Source organism: Oncorhynchus nerka, linkage group LG8 (genome assembly GCF_034236695.1).
Source record: "Oncorhynchus nerka isolate Pitt River linkage group LG8, Oner_Uvic_2.0, whole genome shotgun sequence".
NCBI classification, from domain to species: domain Eukaryota; kingdom Metazoa; phylum Chordata; class Actinopteri; order Salmoniformes; family Salmonidae; genus Oncorhynchus; species Oncorhynchus nerka.
In genome coordinates this window covers 60253538-60272332 of record NC_088403.1, presented here as the reverse complement: position 1 = coordinate 60272332, position 18795 = coordinate 60253538, and the positions used below count along the sequence as shown (strand labels likewise).

At 42.9% G+C, this 18795-nt stretch overlaps 1 protein-coding gene across 2 annotated transcripts in view; it reads right to left on the bottom strand.

Annotated features, from left to right (window-relative positions):
• The window catches only part of LOC115127583 (stromal interaction molecule 2-like), a 113163-nt gene that overhangs the window by 15438 nt on the left and 78930 nt on the right, over nucleotides 1-18795 (bottom strand). For both annotated transcript variants that reach the window (XM_065021957.1, XM_065021958.1), the window contains exons 5-7: nucleotides 14872-14987; nucleotides 14328-14505; nucleotides 13914-14091 (exon numbers count right to left, since the gene is read on the bottom strand). In XM_065021957.1, coding sequence (XP_064878029.1) covers nucleotides 13914-14091; nucleotides 14328-14505; nucleotides 14872-14987 — 472 coding nt within the window. The remainder of the gene's footprint in view (nucleotides 1-13913; nucleotides 14092-14327; nucleotides 14506-14871; nucleotides 14988-18795) is intronic.

The window sequence follows — 18795 nt, the reverse complement described above, 5'->3', positions numbered from 1 at the left end:
AAGATGGGTAAGGGAACACATTGATCAGATTGTTATTAAGATGGGTAAGGGAACACAGATCATGTTATTAAGATGGGTAAGGAACACATTGATCATTGTTATTAAGATGGGTAAGGGAACACATTGATCAGATTGTTATTAAGATGGGTAAGGGAACACATTGATTGTTATTAAGATGGTAAGGGAACACATTGATCAGATTGTTATTAAGATGGGTAAGGGAACACAATTAAGATGGGTAAGGGAACACATAGATCAGATTGTTATTAAGATGGGTAAGGGAACACATTGATCAGATTGTTATTAAGATGGGTAAGGAACACATTGATCATGATGTTATTAAGATGGGTAAGGGAACACATTGATCATGTTATTCATGATTTGTTATTAAGATTATCAGATCATGTTATTAAGATGGGTAAGGGAACACATAGATCAGATTGTTATTAAGATGGGTAAGGAACACATTGATCATGTTATTAAGATGGGTAAGGGAACACATGATCAGATTGTTATTAAGATGGGTAAGAGAACACATTGATCACATTGATTAAGATGTTATTAAGATGTTATTAAGATGGGTAAACACATTGATCAGATTGTTATTAAGATGGGTAAGGAACACATAGATCATGTTATTTGGGTTATTAAGATGGGGAAGATCAGGTTATTAAGACATTGATCAGATTGTTATTAAGATGGGTAAGGGAAACATTGATCATTGTTATTAAGATTGATTGTTATTAAGATGGGTAAGGGAACACATAGATCAGATTGTTATTAAGATGGGTAAGGGAACACATTGATCATTGTTATTAAGATGGGATGTTATTTCAGATTGTTATTAAGATGGGTAAGGGAACACAGATCAGATTGTTATTAAGATGGGTAAGGGAACACATCATGTTATAGATCATTGATTGTTATTAAGATGGGTAAGGGAACACATAGATCATGTTGTTATTAAGATGGGTAAGGGAACACATTGATCATGTTATTAAGATGGGTAAGGGAACACATTGATCATGTTGTTATTAAGATAAGGAACACATTGATCATGATTGTTTAAGATAAGATGGGTTAAGGAACACATTAAGATGGGTAAGGAAGATCATGTTGTTATTAAGATGGGTAAGGGAACACATTGATCATGTTATTAAGATGGGTAAGGGAACACATTGATCATGTTATTAAGATGGGTAAGGGAACACATTGATCATGTTATTAAGATGGGTAAGGGAACACATTGATCATGTTATTAAGATGGGTAAGGGAACACATTGATCAGATTGTTATTAAGATGGGTAAGGGAACATGTTATTAAGACAGATTGTTATTAAGATGGGTAAGGGAACACATTGATTGTTATTAAGATGGGTAAGGGAACACATTGATCAGATTGTTATTAAGATGGGTAAGGGAACACATTGATCATGTTATTAAGATGGGTAAGGGAACACATTGATCAGATTGTTATTAAGATGGGTAAGGGAACACATATTAAGATAAGGGAACACAGATCATGTTATTAAGATGGGTAAGGGAACACAGATCATGTTATTAAGATGGGTAAGGGAACACATTGATCAGATTGTTATTAAGATGGGTAAGGGAACACATAGATCAGATTGTTATTAAGATGGGTAAGGGAACACATTGATCAGATTGTTATTAAGATGGGTAAGGGAACACATTGATCATGTTATTAAGATGGGTAAGGGAACACATTGATCATGTTATTAAGATGGGTAAGGGAACACATAGATCATGTTGTTATTAAGATGGGTAAGGGAACACATAGATCATGTTATTAAGATGGGTAAGGGAACACATAGATCAGATTGTTATTAAGATGGGTAAGGGAACACATTGATCATGTTGTTATTAAGATGGGTAAGGGAACACATTGATCATGTTATTAAGATGGGTAAGGGAACACATAGATCAGATTGTTATTAAGATGGGTAAGAGAACACATTGATCATGTTGTTATTAAGATGGGTAAGGGAACACATTGATCAGATTGTTATTAAGATGGGTAAGGGAACACATAGATCAGATTGTTATTAAGATGGGTAAGGGAACACATAGATCATGTTATTAAGATGGGTAAGGGAACACATAGATCATGTTATTAAGATGGGTAAGGGAACACATAGATCAGATTGTTATTAAGATGGGTAAGGGAACACATTGATCAGATTGTTATTAAGATGGGTAAGGGAACACATTGATCATGTTGTTATTAAGATGGGTAAGGGAACACATAGATCAGATTGTTATTAAGATGGGTAAGGGAACACATAGATCATGTTGTTATTAAGATGGGTAAGGGAAGACATAGATCATTGATCATTGTTATTAAGATGGGTAAGGAACACATAGATCAGATTGTTATTAAGATGGGTAAGGGAACACATAGATCATGTTATTAAGATGGGTAAGGGAACACATTGATCATTGTTATTAAGATGGGTTATTAGATGGGTAAGGGAACACATTGATCAGATTGTTATTAAGATGGGTAAGGAACACATTGATCAGATTGTTATTAAGATGGGTAAGGGATCACATTAAGATCAGGGAACACATTGATTGTTATTAAGATGGGTAAGGGAACACATAGATCATGTTATTAAGATGGGTAAGGGAACACATTGATCAGATTGTTATTAAGATGGGTAATGGGGAACACATTGATCAGATTGTTATTAAGATGGGTAAGGAACACATTGATCAGATTGTTATTAAGATGGGTAAGGGAACACATTAGATCAGATTGTTATTAAGATGGGTAATGGGAACACATTGATCAGATTGTTATTAAGATTGAAACACATAGATATTGTTAAGATGGGTAAGGGAACACATAGATCAGATTGTTATTAAGATGGGTAAGGGAACACATTGATCATGTTATTAAGATTAAGATCAGATTGTTATTAAGATGGGTAAGGGGATTGTTATTAAGATGGGTAAGGAACACATTGATCATTGTTATTAAGATGGGTAAGGGAACACATTGATCATGTTATTAAGATGGGTAAGGGAACACATTGATCATGTTATTAAGATGGGTAAGGGAACACATCAGATCATAAGATTGTTATTAAGATGGGTAAGGGAACACATTGATCATGTTATTAAGATAAGGAACACATTGGTTATTAAGATGGGTAAGGGAACACATTGATCAGATTGTTATTAAGATGGGTAAGGGAACACATAGATCAGATTGTTATTAAGATGGGTAAGGGAACACATTGATCAGATTGTTATTAAGATGGGTAAGGGAACACATTGATCAGATTGTTATTAAGATGGGTAAGGAAACATCATTGTTATTAAGATTGTTATTAAGATGGGTAAGGGAACACATTGATCACGATTGTTATTAAGATGGGTAAGGGAACACATTGATCAGATTGTTATTAAGATGGGTAAGGGAACATGTTATTAAGATGGGATCAGATTGTTATTAAGATGGGTAAGGGAACACATAGATCAGATTGTTATTAAGATGGGTAAGGGAACACATAGATCAGTTATTGTTATTAAGATGGGTAAGGAACACATTGATCATGTTATTAAGATGGGTAAGGGAACACATTGATCAGATTGTTATTAAGATGGGTAAGGAACACATAGATCATGTTGTTATTAAGATGGGTAAGGGAACACATAGATCAGATTGTTATTAAGATGGGTAAGGGAACACATTGATCATGTTATTAAGATGGGTAAGGGAACACATAGATCAGATTGTTATTAAGATGGGTAAGGGAACACATTTGATCAGATTGTTATTAAGATGGGTAAGATGGGAACACATTGATCATGTTATTAAGATGGGTAAGGAAGACATAGGGAACACATAGATCAGATTGTTATTAAGATGGGTAAGGGAACACATAGATCATGTTATTAAGATGGGTAAGGGAACACATAGATCAGATTGTTATTAAGATGGGTAAGGGAACACATTGATCATGTTATTAAGATGGGTAAGGGAACACATTGATCATGTTATTAAGATGGGTAAGGGAACACATTGATCAGATTGTTATTAAGATGGGTAAGGGAACACATAGATCAGATTGTTATTAAGATGGGTAAGGGAACACATAGATCAGATTGTTATTAAGATGGGTAAGGGAACACATTGATCAGATTGTTATTAAGATGGGTAAGGGAACACAAGATCAGGTTATTAAGACATAAGGGAACACAGATTGTTATTAAGATGGGTAATGGGAACACATAGATCAGATTGTTATTAAGATGGGTAAGGGAACACAGATCATGTTATTAAGATGGGTAAGGGAACACATTGATCAGATTGTTATTAAGATGGGTAAGGGAACACATTGATCATGTAAGATGGGGAACACATAGATCAGATTGTTATTAAGATGGGTAAGGGAACACACAGATCAGATTGTTATTAAGATGGGTAAGGGAACACATTGATCAGATTGTTATTAAGATGGGTAACATTGGAACACATTGATCAGATTGTTATTAAGATGGGTAAGGGAACACATAGATCAGATTGTTATTAAGATGGGTAAGATGGGAACACATTGATCATGTTATTAAGATGGGTAAGGGAACACATTGATCAGATTGTTATTAAGATGGGTAAGGGAACACATAGATCAGATTGTTATTAAGATTAAGGGAACACATAGATCAGATTGTTATTAAGATGGGTAAGGGAACACATTGATCAGATTGTTATTAAGATGGGTAAGGGAACACATTGATCAGATTGTTATTAAGATGGGTAAGGGAACACATTGATCATGTTATTAAGATGGGTAAGGGAACACATTGATCACGTTATTAAGATGGGTAAGGGAACACATTGATCATGTTATTAAGATGGGTAAGGGAACACATTGATCATGTTATTAAGATGGGTAAGGGAACACATAGATCAGATTGTTATTAAGATGGGTAAGGGAACACATTGATCATGTTATTAAGATGGGTAAGGGAACACATTGATCAGATTGTTATTAAGATGGGTAAGGGAACACATAGATCAGATTGTTATTAAGATGGGTAAGGGAACACATTGATCAGATTGTTATTAAGATGTTATTAAGATGGGTAAGGGAACACATAGATCAGATTGTTATTAAGATGGGTAAGGGAACACTTTGATCATGTTATTAAGATGGGTAAGGGAACACATAGATCAGATTGTTATTAAGATGGGTAAGGGAACACATTGATCAGATTGTTATTAAGATGGGTAAGGGAACACATTGATCAGATTGTTATTAAGATGGGTAAGGGAACACATAGATCAGATTGTTATTAAGATGGGTAAGGGAACACAGATCATGTTATTAAGATGGGTAAGGGAACACATAGATCAGATTGTTATTAAGATGGGTATTAAGATGGGTAAGGGAACACATTGATCATGTTATTAAGATGGGTAAGGGAACACATAGATCAGATTGTTATTAAGATGGGTAAGGGAACACATTGATCAGATTGTTATTAAGATGGGTAAGGGAACACATTGATCCGATTGTTATTAAGATGGGTAAGGGAACACATTGATCATGTTATTAAGATGGGTAAGGGAACACATAGATCAGATTGTTATTAAGATGGGTAAGGGAACACATAGATCAGATTGTTATTAAGATGGGTAAGGGAACACATAGATCAGATTGTTATTAAGATGGGTAAGGGAACACATTGATCATGTTATTAAGATGGGTAAGGGAACACATTGATCAGATTGTTATTAAGATGGGTAAGGGAACACATAGATCATGTTGTTATTAAGATGGGTAAGGGAACACATAGATCAGATTGTTATTAAGATGGGTAAGGGAACACATTGATCATGTTATTAAGATGGGTAAGGGAACACATAGATCAGATTGTTATTAAGATGGGTAAGGGAACACATTGATCAGATTGTTATTAAGATGGGTAAGGGAACACATTGATCATGTTATTAAGATGGGTAAGGGAACACATAGATCAGATTGTTATTAAGATGGGTAAGGGAACACATAGATCATGTTATTAAGATGGGTAAGGGAACACATAGATCAGATTGTTATTAAGATGGGTAAGGGAACACATTGATCATGTTATTAAGATGGGTAAGGGAACACATTGATCATGTTATTAAGATGGGTAAGGGAACACATTGATCAGATTGTTATTAAGATGGGTAAGGGAACACATAGATCAGATTGTTATTAAGATGGGTAAGGGAACACATAGATCAGATTGTTATTAAGATGGGTAAGGGAACACATTGATCAGATTGTTATTAAGATGGGTAAGGGAACACATTGATCAGATTGTTATTAAGATGGGTAAGGGAACACATAGATCAGATTGTTATTAAGATGGGTAAGGGAACACAGATCATGTTATTAAGATGGGTAAGGGAACACATAGATCAGATTGTTATTAAGATGGGTAAGGGAACACATTGATCAGATTGTTATTAAGATGGGTAAGGGAACACATTGATCATGTTATTAAGATGGGTAAGGGAACACATAGATCAGATTGTTATTAAGATGGGTAAGGGAACACATAGATCAGATTGTTATTAAGATGGGTAAGGGAACACATTGATCAGATTGTTATTAAGATGGGTAAGGGAACACATAGATCAGATTGTTATTAAGATGGGTAAGGGAACACATAGATCAGATTGTTATTAAGATGGGTAAGGGAACACAGATCATGTTATTAAGATGGGTAAGGGAACACATTGATCAGATTGTTATTAAGATGGGTAAGGGAACACATAGATCATGTTGTTATTAAGATGGGTAAGGGAACATTAGACAGATTGTTATTAAGATGGGTAGATCAGATTGTTATTAAGATGGGTAAGGGAACACAGATCATGTTATTAAGATGGGTAGGGAAACATCATTGATCAGATTGTTATTAAGATGGGTAAGGGAACACATAGATCAGATTGTTATTAAGATGGGTAAGGGAACACATTGATCAGATTGTTATTAAGATGGGTAAGGGAACACATTGATCAGATTGTTATTAAGATGGGTAAGGGAACACATAGATCAGATTGTTATTAAGATGGGTAAGGGAACACTTTGATCATGTTATTAAGATGGGTAAGGGAACACATAGATCAGATTGTTATTAAGATGGGTAAGGGAACACATTGATCAGATTGTTATTAAGATGGGTAAGGGAATTTCTGTTACAAGAAATTGTTCAGAGTATGTAAGCACACTAGCACACTGAATCAGGTAATTCAATCCCTTGTCCTATCACACTTATAGTATTGTCTGGTTATATGGTCAATCCCTTGTCCTATCACACTTATGATCTCAGTTCCAAGATGGCGTAGCAGTCGGACGTGTGTTTTGTCTTGTCCCGTCCTGTATAGTGTAAATATAGTTTTTCCTCGTTTTTTTTCTGTATATATTTCGTACATATTTTAATCTCACTTTCCAACTACAGGCTGAATATACTCTCCTGCAACCCGCATCACCCAATGTGGTACGGATCTGCTTTTTCTATACTTTAGAATCGGAACCCTCATCAGAAGCTAGCCAGCTAACTAGCTACTAGCTAGTAGCTAGCCACTGCTAGCGGTCTTCAACGCTAACTAGGACACCAGCGCGACATCTACCCAAAGCATATCAGACGGCTTTTTCTCTACCACATCTCCGGATTCCTACCGCAAGCTCTGAACCTTTACACCGGATCATCGCAACTAGCTAGCTGCAATCCGAGTGGCTACTCCTGGCTAACGTCTCTGTCCCAGAGCAAGCACCTGTTAGCCTGGAGCTAGCCTCGAGCTAAGCCCATCTCCCGACTAAACGAAGAGGTCCAACAATACCTATTTTGCCAATTGGCCTGGACCCTCTACTGCCGACACGGAGCCCCGCCGATACATCACGACTGGTCCGCCGACATAATCGTCCGAGGGGGTTTCAACAGGCTTTTCCGCTGCGACATCGCCAAAGATCCATCTGCTGGCCAAGGCCCGCGAGCTTTCTGAATCGCTGTATCTCCAGCTCACCGCATGAAGAGGAATAAACAGACTCACCCCATCGTGACGTCCCCCAAAGGTTAACTCTCTAGCCCTCGCTATCTCCCTGCTTGCTAATTCGGCCTGCTAACGGCTAGCTTGTCAAGCTCCGGTCCGCTAACTGCTACCTTTGTCTAGCTCGGGCCTACGAACTGTTAGCCTGTTAGCACAGGCCTGCTAACCGTCTGAACCACCGCGTCCCAATCACTCTCTGACCCCATTTACTTTCTATCTCTTTTTGATTTTTAATTTGTTTATACCTTCCGGAAACCTGCCTCACCCAATGTGATACGGAATCGCTATTACTTTTACTCTTATTTTTATGACACACTCAAGAACCTCCAGACGCTAACCAGCTAACTAGCTACAAGCTATTTAGTCATTGTTAGTTTTTAAAAAACCTGGATAACACTCGCCAGCCCAGCCTCCCTGCCCATCCACCGCTGCCCCCTGGACACTGATCTCTTGGCTACATAGCTGACGCACGCTGGACTGTCCATTAATCACGGTACTCCTTTCTGCTTGTTTGTCTTACCTGTCGGCCCCGTTGCCTAGTCAACGCCATTTTACCTGCTGTTTGTTGTGCTAGCGGATTAGCCTCGCCTACTGTTTTTAGCTAGCTTTCCAAATTCAACACCTGTGATTACTGTGTGCCTCGCTGTATGTCTCTCTCAGATGTCAATATGCCTTGTATACTGTTGTTCAGGTTAGTTATCATTGTTTTAGTTCACAATGGAGCCCCTAGACCCACACTGCATACCCCTGTTACCTCCTTTGTCCCACCTCCCACACATGCGGTGACCTCACCCATTACAACCAGCATGTCCAGAGATACAACCTCTCTCATCATCACCCAGTGCCTGGGCCTACCTCCGCTGTACCCGCACCCCACCATACCCCTGTCTGCGCATTATGCCCTGAATATATTCTACCATGCCCAGAAACCTGCTCCTCTTATCCTCTGCCCCCAACGCTCTAGGCGACCAGTTTAGATAGCCTTTAGCCGCACCCTCATACTACTCCTTCTCTGTTCCGCGGGTGATGTGGAGGTAAACCCAGGCCCTGCATGTCCCCAGGTACCCTCATTTGTTGACTTCTGTGATCGAAAAAGCCTTGGTTTTATGCATGTCAACATCAGAAGCCTCCTCCCCAAGTTTGTTTTACTCACTGCTTTAGCACACTCTGCTAACCCTGATGTCCTTGCCGTGTCTGAATCCTGGCTCAGGAAGGCCACCAAAAATTCAGAGATTTCCATACCCAACTATAACATCTTCCGTCAAGATAGAACTGCCAAAGGGGGCGGAGTTGCAGTCTACTGCAGAGATAGCCTGCAAAGTAATGTCATACTTTCCAGGTCCATACCCAAACAGTTCGAACTACTAATTTTGAAAATTACCCTCTCCAGAAATAAGTCTCTCACTGTTGCCGCCTGCTACCGACCACCCTCAGCTCCCAGCTGTGCCCTGGACACCATTTGTGAATTGATCGCCCCCATCTAGCTTCAGAGTTTGTTCTGTTAGGTGACCTAAACTGGGATATGCTTAACACCCGGCAGTCCTACAATGTAAGCTAGATGCCCTCAATCTCACTCAAATCATCAAGGAACCCACCAGGTACAACCCTAACTCTGTAAACAAGGGCACCCTCATAGACGTCATCCTGACCAACTGGCCCTCCAAATACACCTCCGCTGTCTTCAACCAGGATCTCAGCGATCACTGCCTCATTGCCTGTATCCGCCACGGAGCCGCAGTCAAACGACCACCCCTCATCACTGTCAAACGCTCCCTAAAACACTTCTGTGAGCAGGCCTTTCTAATCGACCTGGCCCGGGTATCCTGGAAGGACATTGACCTCATCCCGTCAGTTGAGGATGCCTGGTCATTCTTTAAAAGTAACTTCCTCACCATTTTAGATAAGCATGCTCCGTTTAAAAAATGCAGAACTAAGAACAGATACAGCCCTTGGTTCACTCCAGACCTGACTGCCCTCGACCAGCACAAAAACATCCTGTGGCGGACTGCAATAGCATCGAATAGCCCCCGTGATATGCAACTGTTCAGGGAAGTCAGGAACCAATACACGCAGTCAGTCAGGAAAGCTAAGGCCAGCTTCTTCAGGCAGAAGTTTGATTCCTGTAGCTCCAACTCCAAAAAGTTCTGGGACACTGTGAAGTCCATGGAGAACAAGAGCACCTCCTCCCAGCTGCCCACTGCACTGAGGCTAGGTAACACGGTCTCCACCGATAAATCCACGATTATCGAAAGCTTCAATAAGCACTTCTCAACGGCTGGCCATGCCTTCCGCCTGGCTACTCCAACCTCGGCCAACAGCTCCGCCCCCCCGCAGCTCCTCGCCCAAGCCTCTCCAGGTTCTCCTTTACCCAAATCCAGATAGCAGATGTTCTGAAAGAGCTGCAAAACCTAGACCCGTACAAATCAGCTGGGCTTGACAATCTGGACCCTCTATTTCTGAAACTATCTGCCGCCATTGTAGCAACCCCTATTACCAGCCTGTTCAACCTCTCTTTCATATCGTCTGAGATCCCCAAGGATTGGAAAGCTGCCGCAGTCATCCCCCTCTTCAAAGGGGGAGACACCCTGGACCCAAACTGCTATAGACCTATATCCATCCTGCCCTGCCTATCTAAGGTCTTGAAAGCCAAGTCAACAAACAGGTCACTGACCATCTCGAATCCCACCGTACCTTCTCCGCTGTGCAATCTGGTTTCCGAGCCGGTCACGGGTGCACCTCAGCCACGCTCAAGGTACTAAACGATATCATAACCGCCATCGATAAAAGACAGTACTGTGCAGCCGTCTTCATCGACCTCGCCAAGGCTTTCGACTCTGTCAATCACCATATTCTTATCGGCAGACTCAATAGCCTCAGTTTCTCGGATGACTGCCTTGCCTGGTTCACCAATTACTTTGCAGACAGAGTTCAGTGTGTCAAATCGGAGGGCATGCTGTCCGGTCCTCTGGCAGTCTCTATGGGGGTGCCACAGGGTTCAATTCTCGGGCCGACTCTTTTCTCTGTATATATCAATGATGTTGCTCTTGCTGCGGGCGATTCCCTGATCCACCTCTACGCAGACGACACCATTCTATATACTTTCGGCCCGTCATTGGACACTGTGCTATCTAACCTCAAACGAGCTTCAATGCCATACAGCACTCCTTCCGTGGCCTCCAACTGCTCTTAAACGCGAGTAAAACCAAATGCATGCTTTTCAACCGATCGCTGCCTGCACCCGCATGCCCGACTAGCATCACCACCCTGGATGGTTCCGACCTTGAATATGTGGACATCTATAAGTACCTAGGTGTCTGGCTAGACTGCAAACTCTCCTTCCAGACTCACATCAAACATCTCCAATCGAAAATCAAATCAAGAGTCGGCTTTCTATTCCGCAACAAAGCCTCCTTCACCCACGCCGCCAAGCTTACCCTAGTAAAACTGACTATCCTACCGATCCTCGACTTCGGCGATGTCATCTACAAAATGGCTTCCAACACTCTACTCAGCAAACTGGATGCAGTCTATCACAGTGCCATCCGTTTTGTCACCAAAGCACCTTATACCACCCACCACTGCGACTTGTATGCTCTAGTCGGCTGGCCCTCGCTACATATTCGTCGCCAGACCCACTGGCTCCAGGTCATCTACAAGTCCATGCTAGGTAAAGCTCCGCCTTATCTCAGTTCACTGGTCACGATGGCAACACCCATCCGTAGCACGCGCTCCAGCAGGTGTATCTCACTGATCATCCCTAAAGCCAACACCTCATTTGGCCGCCTTTCGTTCCAGTACTCTGCTGCCCGTGACTGGAACGAACTGCAAAAATCGCTGAAGTTGGAGACTTTTATCTCCCTCACCAACTTCAAACATCAGCTATCCGAGCAGCTAACCGATCGCTGCAGCTGTACATAGTCTATTGGTAAATAGCCCACCAATTTTCACCTACCTCATTCCCATACTGTTTTTATACTGTTTTAAAAAAAAAAAAATTACTTTTCTGCTCTTTTGCACACCAATATCTCTACCTGTACATGACCATCTGATCATTTATCACTCCAGTGTTAATCTGCAAAATTGTATTATTTGCCTACCTCATGCCTTTTGCACACATTGTACATAGACTGCCCATTTTTTTTTCTACTGTGTTATTGACTTGTTAATTGTTTACTCCATGTGTAACTCTGTGTTGTCTGTTCACACTGCTATGCTTTATCTTGGCCAGGTCGCAGTTGCAAATGAGAACTTGTTCTCAACTAGCCTACCTGGTTAAATAAAGGTGAAATAATTTTTTTTTTTTTAAATAGTACTGTCTGGTTATAAGGTCAATCCCTGGTCCTATCACACTTATAGTACTGTCTGGTTATAAGGTCAATCCCTGGTCCTATCACACTTATAGTACTGTCTGGTTATATGGTCAATCCCTGGTCCTATCACACTTATAGTACTGTCTGGTTATAAGGTCAATCCCTGGTCCTATCACACTTATAGTACTGTCTGGTTATAAGGTCAATCCCTGGTCCTATCACACTTAGAGTACTGTCCAGTTACATGGTCAATCCCTGGTCCTATCACACTTAGAGTACTGTCCAGTTACATGGTCAATCCCTGGTCCTATCACACTTAGAGTACTGTCCAGTTACATGGTCAACCCCTGGTCCTATCACACTTAGAGTACTGTCCAGTTATATGGTCAATCCCTGGTCCTATCACACTTAGAGTACTGTCTGGTTATATGGTCAATCCCTGGTCCTATCACGCTTAGAGTACTGTCTGGTTATATGGTCAATCCCTGGTCCTATCACACTTATAGTACTGTCTGGTTATATGGTCAATCCCTGGTCCTATCACACTTAGAGTACTGTCTGGTTATATGGTCAATCCCTGGTCCTATCACACTTATAGTACTGTCTGGTTATATGGTCAATCCCTGGTCCTATCACACTTAGCGTACTGTCTGGTTATATGGTCAATCCTTGGTCCTATCACACTTAGAGTACTGTCTGGTTATATGGTCAATCCCTGGTCCTATCACACTTAGCATACTGTCTGGTTATATGGTCAATCCCTGGTCCTATCACACTTAGAGTACTGTCTGGTTATATAGTCAATCCCTGGTCCTATCACATTTAGCGTACTGTCTGGTTATATGGTCAATCCCTGGTCCTATCACACTTATAGTACTGTCTGGTTATATGGTCAATCCATTTGTGATGTTTATGGGACATATTGTAGTGCCAACAGAAGAAGCTCTTTAAAGGTAAGGCATGAATTATATAGTTATTTCTGAGTTTTGTGCCGCGCCTGGCGGGTTGAAATATGATTGTCATGTGTTTGTTTGATGGGGTGCTGTCCTCAGATAATAGCATGGTTTGCTTTTGCCGTAAAGCCTTTTTGAAACAGTGGCTGGATTAACAAGAAGTTAAGTTTTCATTTGGTGTATTGCACTTGTGAATGTATGAATATATGAAAGTTAAATATTTCTAATATTGTTTTTTCAATTTCGCGCTCTGCATTTTCACCGGATGTTGTCAAATCGATCCGCTAACGGGATTTGATCCCTAAAGAAGTTTAAATGTGTTTCCTGTCAGGTATTTTAATGATCTGTATGGTCTACTTTTGAATGTTTGTGAAGTCTTGAATGTGGTTGTTTGTCATGTGTTGTTAATTATGGCGTTAGCTAATGAGGATCCTAATAAAAACTACAAAATTAAATGACCGGTTTCCATAAATGACCTGTTAGTTACCAAAATTAGTAAACATTCTGGTAACTTTGGTAAATGACCGGTAGTTTTGCAACCTTAAGGACATGCGACACACTCTCAATGGTTCCTACCTGCACCAGCTCCTCCTCTGCGTATTTGAGGCGGCTGAGCTCACACTCGGCCCCCTGGCGGAGTTCGCGGAGACGGTACGACTCCTTCTTGGCCCCGCTGATCTCGTCTCTCATCTTCTGCTCCAGGTTCTGCTTCTCCACCGCCACTGTGCGGTTCTCCTCCTGGGCCTTCTCCAACCTGGGGAGAGCCATGAAAACCTGACAAAGTCATCTTCACGATCCAAAAACAACCAACTTCACTGAATACACCCGAACACTGGGCCCAGTCCAATGCCTAAGATGTTACACAAAGAGATCGACATCTTTTAACAAGGTGGCTAGGTGTTCTAGTGAGGTCAGAACAATACCTGTAACATCTATATACAGTATACACACCCTTTATAAAACCTTAATAAAAACTACTAGGTTACGTACCGTCCCTGTAGGTCCATGAGGCTCTGCTCAGCACTCTGCAGGCTCTCCAAGTCCTTCATCATCTGACCCATGTGGACCCGGGAAGACTTGTTCTGGATATAAGCGAACCAGCAGCCCCCCACCCCGATCACTATAGATACCATCAACACAAAGTCCTTCAACCAGTTGTGTTGCGGACCTGGGGGAGAGAGGGGTGGAATGGAACGGTGTTTATTGGCGGTCCACGCACGGCTCAGTTGGTAGAGCATGTCCCTTGCAATGCCATGATAGCGGGTTCGATTCCCGGGACCACCCATACGTTAAAAAGCATTAAGGACGTATTGACCTTACAGGAAAGCTGTACTATAGTATGCATGGTATCTTTGGATTGATGGTTTGGTAAAAAGTTTCTGGTGAATGTAGAGATGGGGGGTCTGCAGATCAGAGTCATATTGTTGATAATTTCCTTGATGGAAGAAGACATATGATGAGTAAACATGGTTATGTTTTTACCCAGACACCCCCGCAGTGGCACCAAACCCACACGTATGTATAGTGTACTTACGTGACGGAGGGCCGAAGAGCACAGCATCTAGTGCTTTGAGATTGAGTTTCTGTTTGTGCCGCTGGTCTAATATCTTCAGCTGACCCGACATAAACGACGGTTCGTTCGCCGCCAATCTGAAACAGAGAGAGAAAACGAAACGTATTGAGAACGAGAATAGAACTATAGTATGTGATAAGACAAGGTCTGTCTTGAACAGTGTGTCAGTGTGTCAGTGTGTGTGTGTCAGTGTGTGTGTGTCAGTGTGTCAGTGTGTGTGTGTCAGTGTGTGTGTGTCAGTGTGTGTGTGTCAGTGTGAATGTCAGTGTGTCAGTGTGTGTGTGTCAGTGTGAGTGTCAGTGTGAGTGTCAGTGTGTGTGTGTCAGTGTGAGTGTCAGTGTGAGTGTCAGTGTGAGTGTCAGTGTGTGTGTGTGTGTGTCAGTGTGAGTGTCAGTGTGTGTGTGTCAGTGTGTGTGTGTCAGTGTGAGTGTCAGTGTGAGTGTCAGTGTGTGTGTGTGTGTGTGTGTGTGTGTGTGTGTGTGTGTGTGTGTGTGTGTCAGTGTGAGTGTGTGTGTGTGTGTGTCAGTGTGCGTGTGTGTCAGTGTGTGTGTGTGTGTGTGTCAGTGTGTGTGTGTGTGTGTGTGTGTGTGTGTGTGTGTGCGCGTCAGTGTGAGTGTGTCAGTGTGCGTGTGTGTCAGTGTGCGTGCGTGTGTGTGTGTGTGTGCGTGCGCGTCAGTGTGTGCGTGTGTGTGCGCATCAGTGTGAGTGTGTCAGTGTGCGTGTGTGTCAGTGTGCATGCATGTGCGTGTCAGTGTGTGTGTGCGTGTCAATGTCCGTGTGCGTCAGTGTGTGTGTGTGCGTCAGTGTGTGCGTGTGCGTGCGTGTGTCAGTGTGTGTGCGTGTCAATGTGCGTGTGTGCGTCAGTGTGTGCGTGTGCGTCAGTGTGTGCGTGTGCGTCAGTGTGTGTCTGTCAGCGTGTCTGAACATGTCAGTATGTCTGTCAGTGTGTGTCTGTCAGTGTGTGTCTGTCAGTGTGTGTCTGTCAGTGTGTGCGTCAGTGTGTGTCTGTCAGCGTGTGCGTCAGCGTGTGCGTCAGTGTGTGCGTCAGTGTGTGTCTGTCAGCGTGTGCGTCAGTGTGTGCGTCAGTGTGTGTCTGTCAGTGTGTGCGTCAGTGTGTGTCTGTCAGTGTGTGTCTGTCAGTGTGTGCGTGTGCGTCAGTGTGTGTCTGTCAGTGTGTGCGTCAGTGTGTGTCTGTCAGTGTGTGTCTGTCAGTGTGTGCGTGTGCGTCAGTGTGTGTCTGTCAGCGTGTGCGTCAGTGTGTGCGTCAGTGTGTGTCTGTCAGTGTGTGCGTCAGTGTGTGTCTGTCAGTGTGTGCGTCAGTGTGTGTCTGTCAGTGTGTGCGTCAGTGTGAGTCTGTCAGTGTGTGCGTCAGTGTGTGTCTGTCAGTGTGTGCATCAGTGTGTGTCTGTCAGTGTGTGCGTGTGAGTCAGTGTGTGTCTGTCAGCGTGTGCGTCAGTGTGTGCGTGTGAGTCAGTGTGTGTCTGTCAGCGTGTGCGTCAGTGTGTGTCTGTCAGCGTGTGCGTCAGTGTGTGTCTGTCAGCGTGTGCGTCAGTGTGTGTCTGTCAGTGTGTGCATCAGTGTGTGTCTGTCAGTGTGTGCGTCAGTGTGTGTCTGTCAGTGTGTGCGTCAGTGTGTGCGTCAGTGTGTGCGTCAGTGTGTGCGTCAGTGTGTGTCTGTCAGCGTGTGCGTCAGCGTGTGCGTCAGTGTGTGTCTGTCAGCGTGTGCGTCAGTGTGTGCGTCAGTGTGTGTCTGTCAGTGTGTGCGTCAGTGTGTGCGTCAGTGTGTGTCTGTCAGTGTGTCTGAACATGTCGGTGTGTCTGAACATGTCAGTGTGTCTGAACATGTCAGTGTGTCTGAACATGTCAGTGTGTCTGTCAGTGTGTCTGAACATGTCAGTGTGTCTGAACATGTCAGTGTGTCTGTCAGTGTGTCTGAACATGTCAGTGTGTCTGAACATGTCAGTGTGTCTGAACATGTCAGTGTGTATGAACATGTCAGTGTGTCTGTCAGTGTGTCTGAACATGTCGGTGTGTCTGAACATGTCGGTGTGTCTGAACATGTCAGTGTGTCTGTCAGTGTGTCTGAACATGTCGGTGTGTCTGAACATGTCGGTGTGTCTGAACATGAACATGTCGGTGTGTCTGAACATGTCGGTGTGTCTGAACATGTCAGTGTGTCTGAACATGTCGGTGTGTCTGTCAGTGTGTCTGAACATGTCGGTGTGTCTGAACATGTCAGTGTGTCTGAACATGTCGGTGTGTCTGAACATGTCAGTGTGTCTGAACATGTCGGTGTGTCTGAACATGTCGGTGTGTCTGAACATGTCGGTGTGTCTGTCAGTGTGTCTGAACATGTCAGTGTGTCTGTCAGTGTGTCTGAACATGTCAGTGTGTCTGTCAGTGTGTCTGAACATGTCGGTGTGTCTGAACATGTCGGTGTGTCTGAACATGTCGGTGTGTCTGTCAGTGTGTCTGAACATGTCGGTGTGTCTGAACATGTCAGTGTGTCTGAACATGTCAGTGTGTCTGAACATGTCAGTGTGTCTGAACATGTCAGTATGTCTGAACATGTCAGTGTGTCTGAACATGTCAGTGTGTCTGAACATGTCAGTGTGTCTGAACATGTCAGTGTGTCTGAACATGTCGGTGTGTCTGAACATGTCGGTGTGTCTGAACATGTCGGTGTGTCTGTCAGTGTGTATGAACATGTCAGTGTGTCTGTCAGTGTGTCTGAACATGTCAGTGTGTCTGAACATGTCAGTGTGTATGAACATGTCAGTGTGTCTGTCAGTGTGTCTGAACATGTCGGTGTGTCTGAACATGTCGGTGTGTCTGAACATGTCAGTGTGTCTGTCAGTGTGTCTGAACATGTCGGTGTGTCTGAACATGTCGGTGTGTCTGAACATGAACATGTCGGTGTGTCTGAACATGTCGGTGTGTCTGAACATGTCGGTGTGTCTGAACATGTCAGTGTGTCTGAACATGTCGGTGTGTCTGTCAGTGTGTCTGAACATGTCGGTGTGTCTGAACATGTCAGTGTGTCTGAACATGTCGGTGTGTCTGAACATGTCAGTGTGTCTGAACATGTCGGTGTGTCTGAACATGTCGGTGTGTCTGAACATGTCGGTGTGTCTGTCAGTGTGTCTGAACATGTCAGTGTGTCTGTCAGTGTGTCTGAACATGTCAGTGTGTCTGTCAGTGTGTCTGAACATGTCGGTGTGTCTGAACATGTCGGTGTGTCTGAACATGTCGGTGTGTCTGTCAGTGTGTCTGAACATGTCGGTGTGTCTGAACATGTCAGTGTGTCTGAACATGTCAGTGTGTCTGAACATGTCAGTGTGTCTGAACATGTCAGTGTGTCTGAACATGTCAGTGTGTCTGAACATGTCAGTGTGTCTGAACATGTCAGTGTGTCTGAACATGTCGGTGTGTCTGAACATGTCGGTGTGTCTGAACATGTCGGTGTGTCTGTCAGTGTGTATGAACATGTCAGTGTGTCTGTCAGTGTGTCTGAACATGTCAGTGTGTCTGAACATGTCGGTGTGTCTGTCAGTGTGTCTGAACATGTCAGTGTGTCTGAACATGTCGGTGTGTCTGAACATGTCGGTGTGTCTGAACATGTCGGTGTGTCTGAACATGTCAGTGTGTCTGAACATGTCGGTGTGTCTGAACATGTCGGTGTGTCTGAACATGTCGGTGTGTCTGAACATGTCGGTGTGTCTGAACATGTCGGTGTGTCTGAACATGTCAGTGTGTCTGAACATGTCGGTGTGTCTGAACATGTCAGTGTGTCTGAACATGTCAGTGTGTCTGTCAGTGTGTCTGAACATGTCGGTGTGTCTGTCAGTGTGTCTGAACATGTCAGTGTGTCTGAACATGTCAGTGT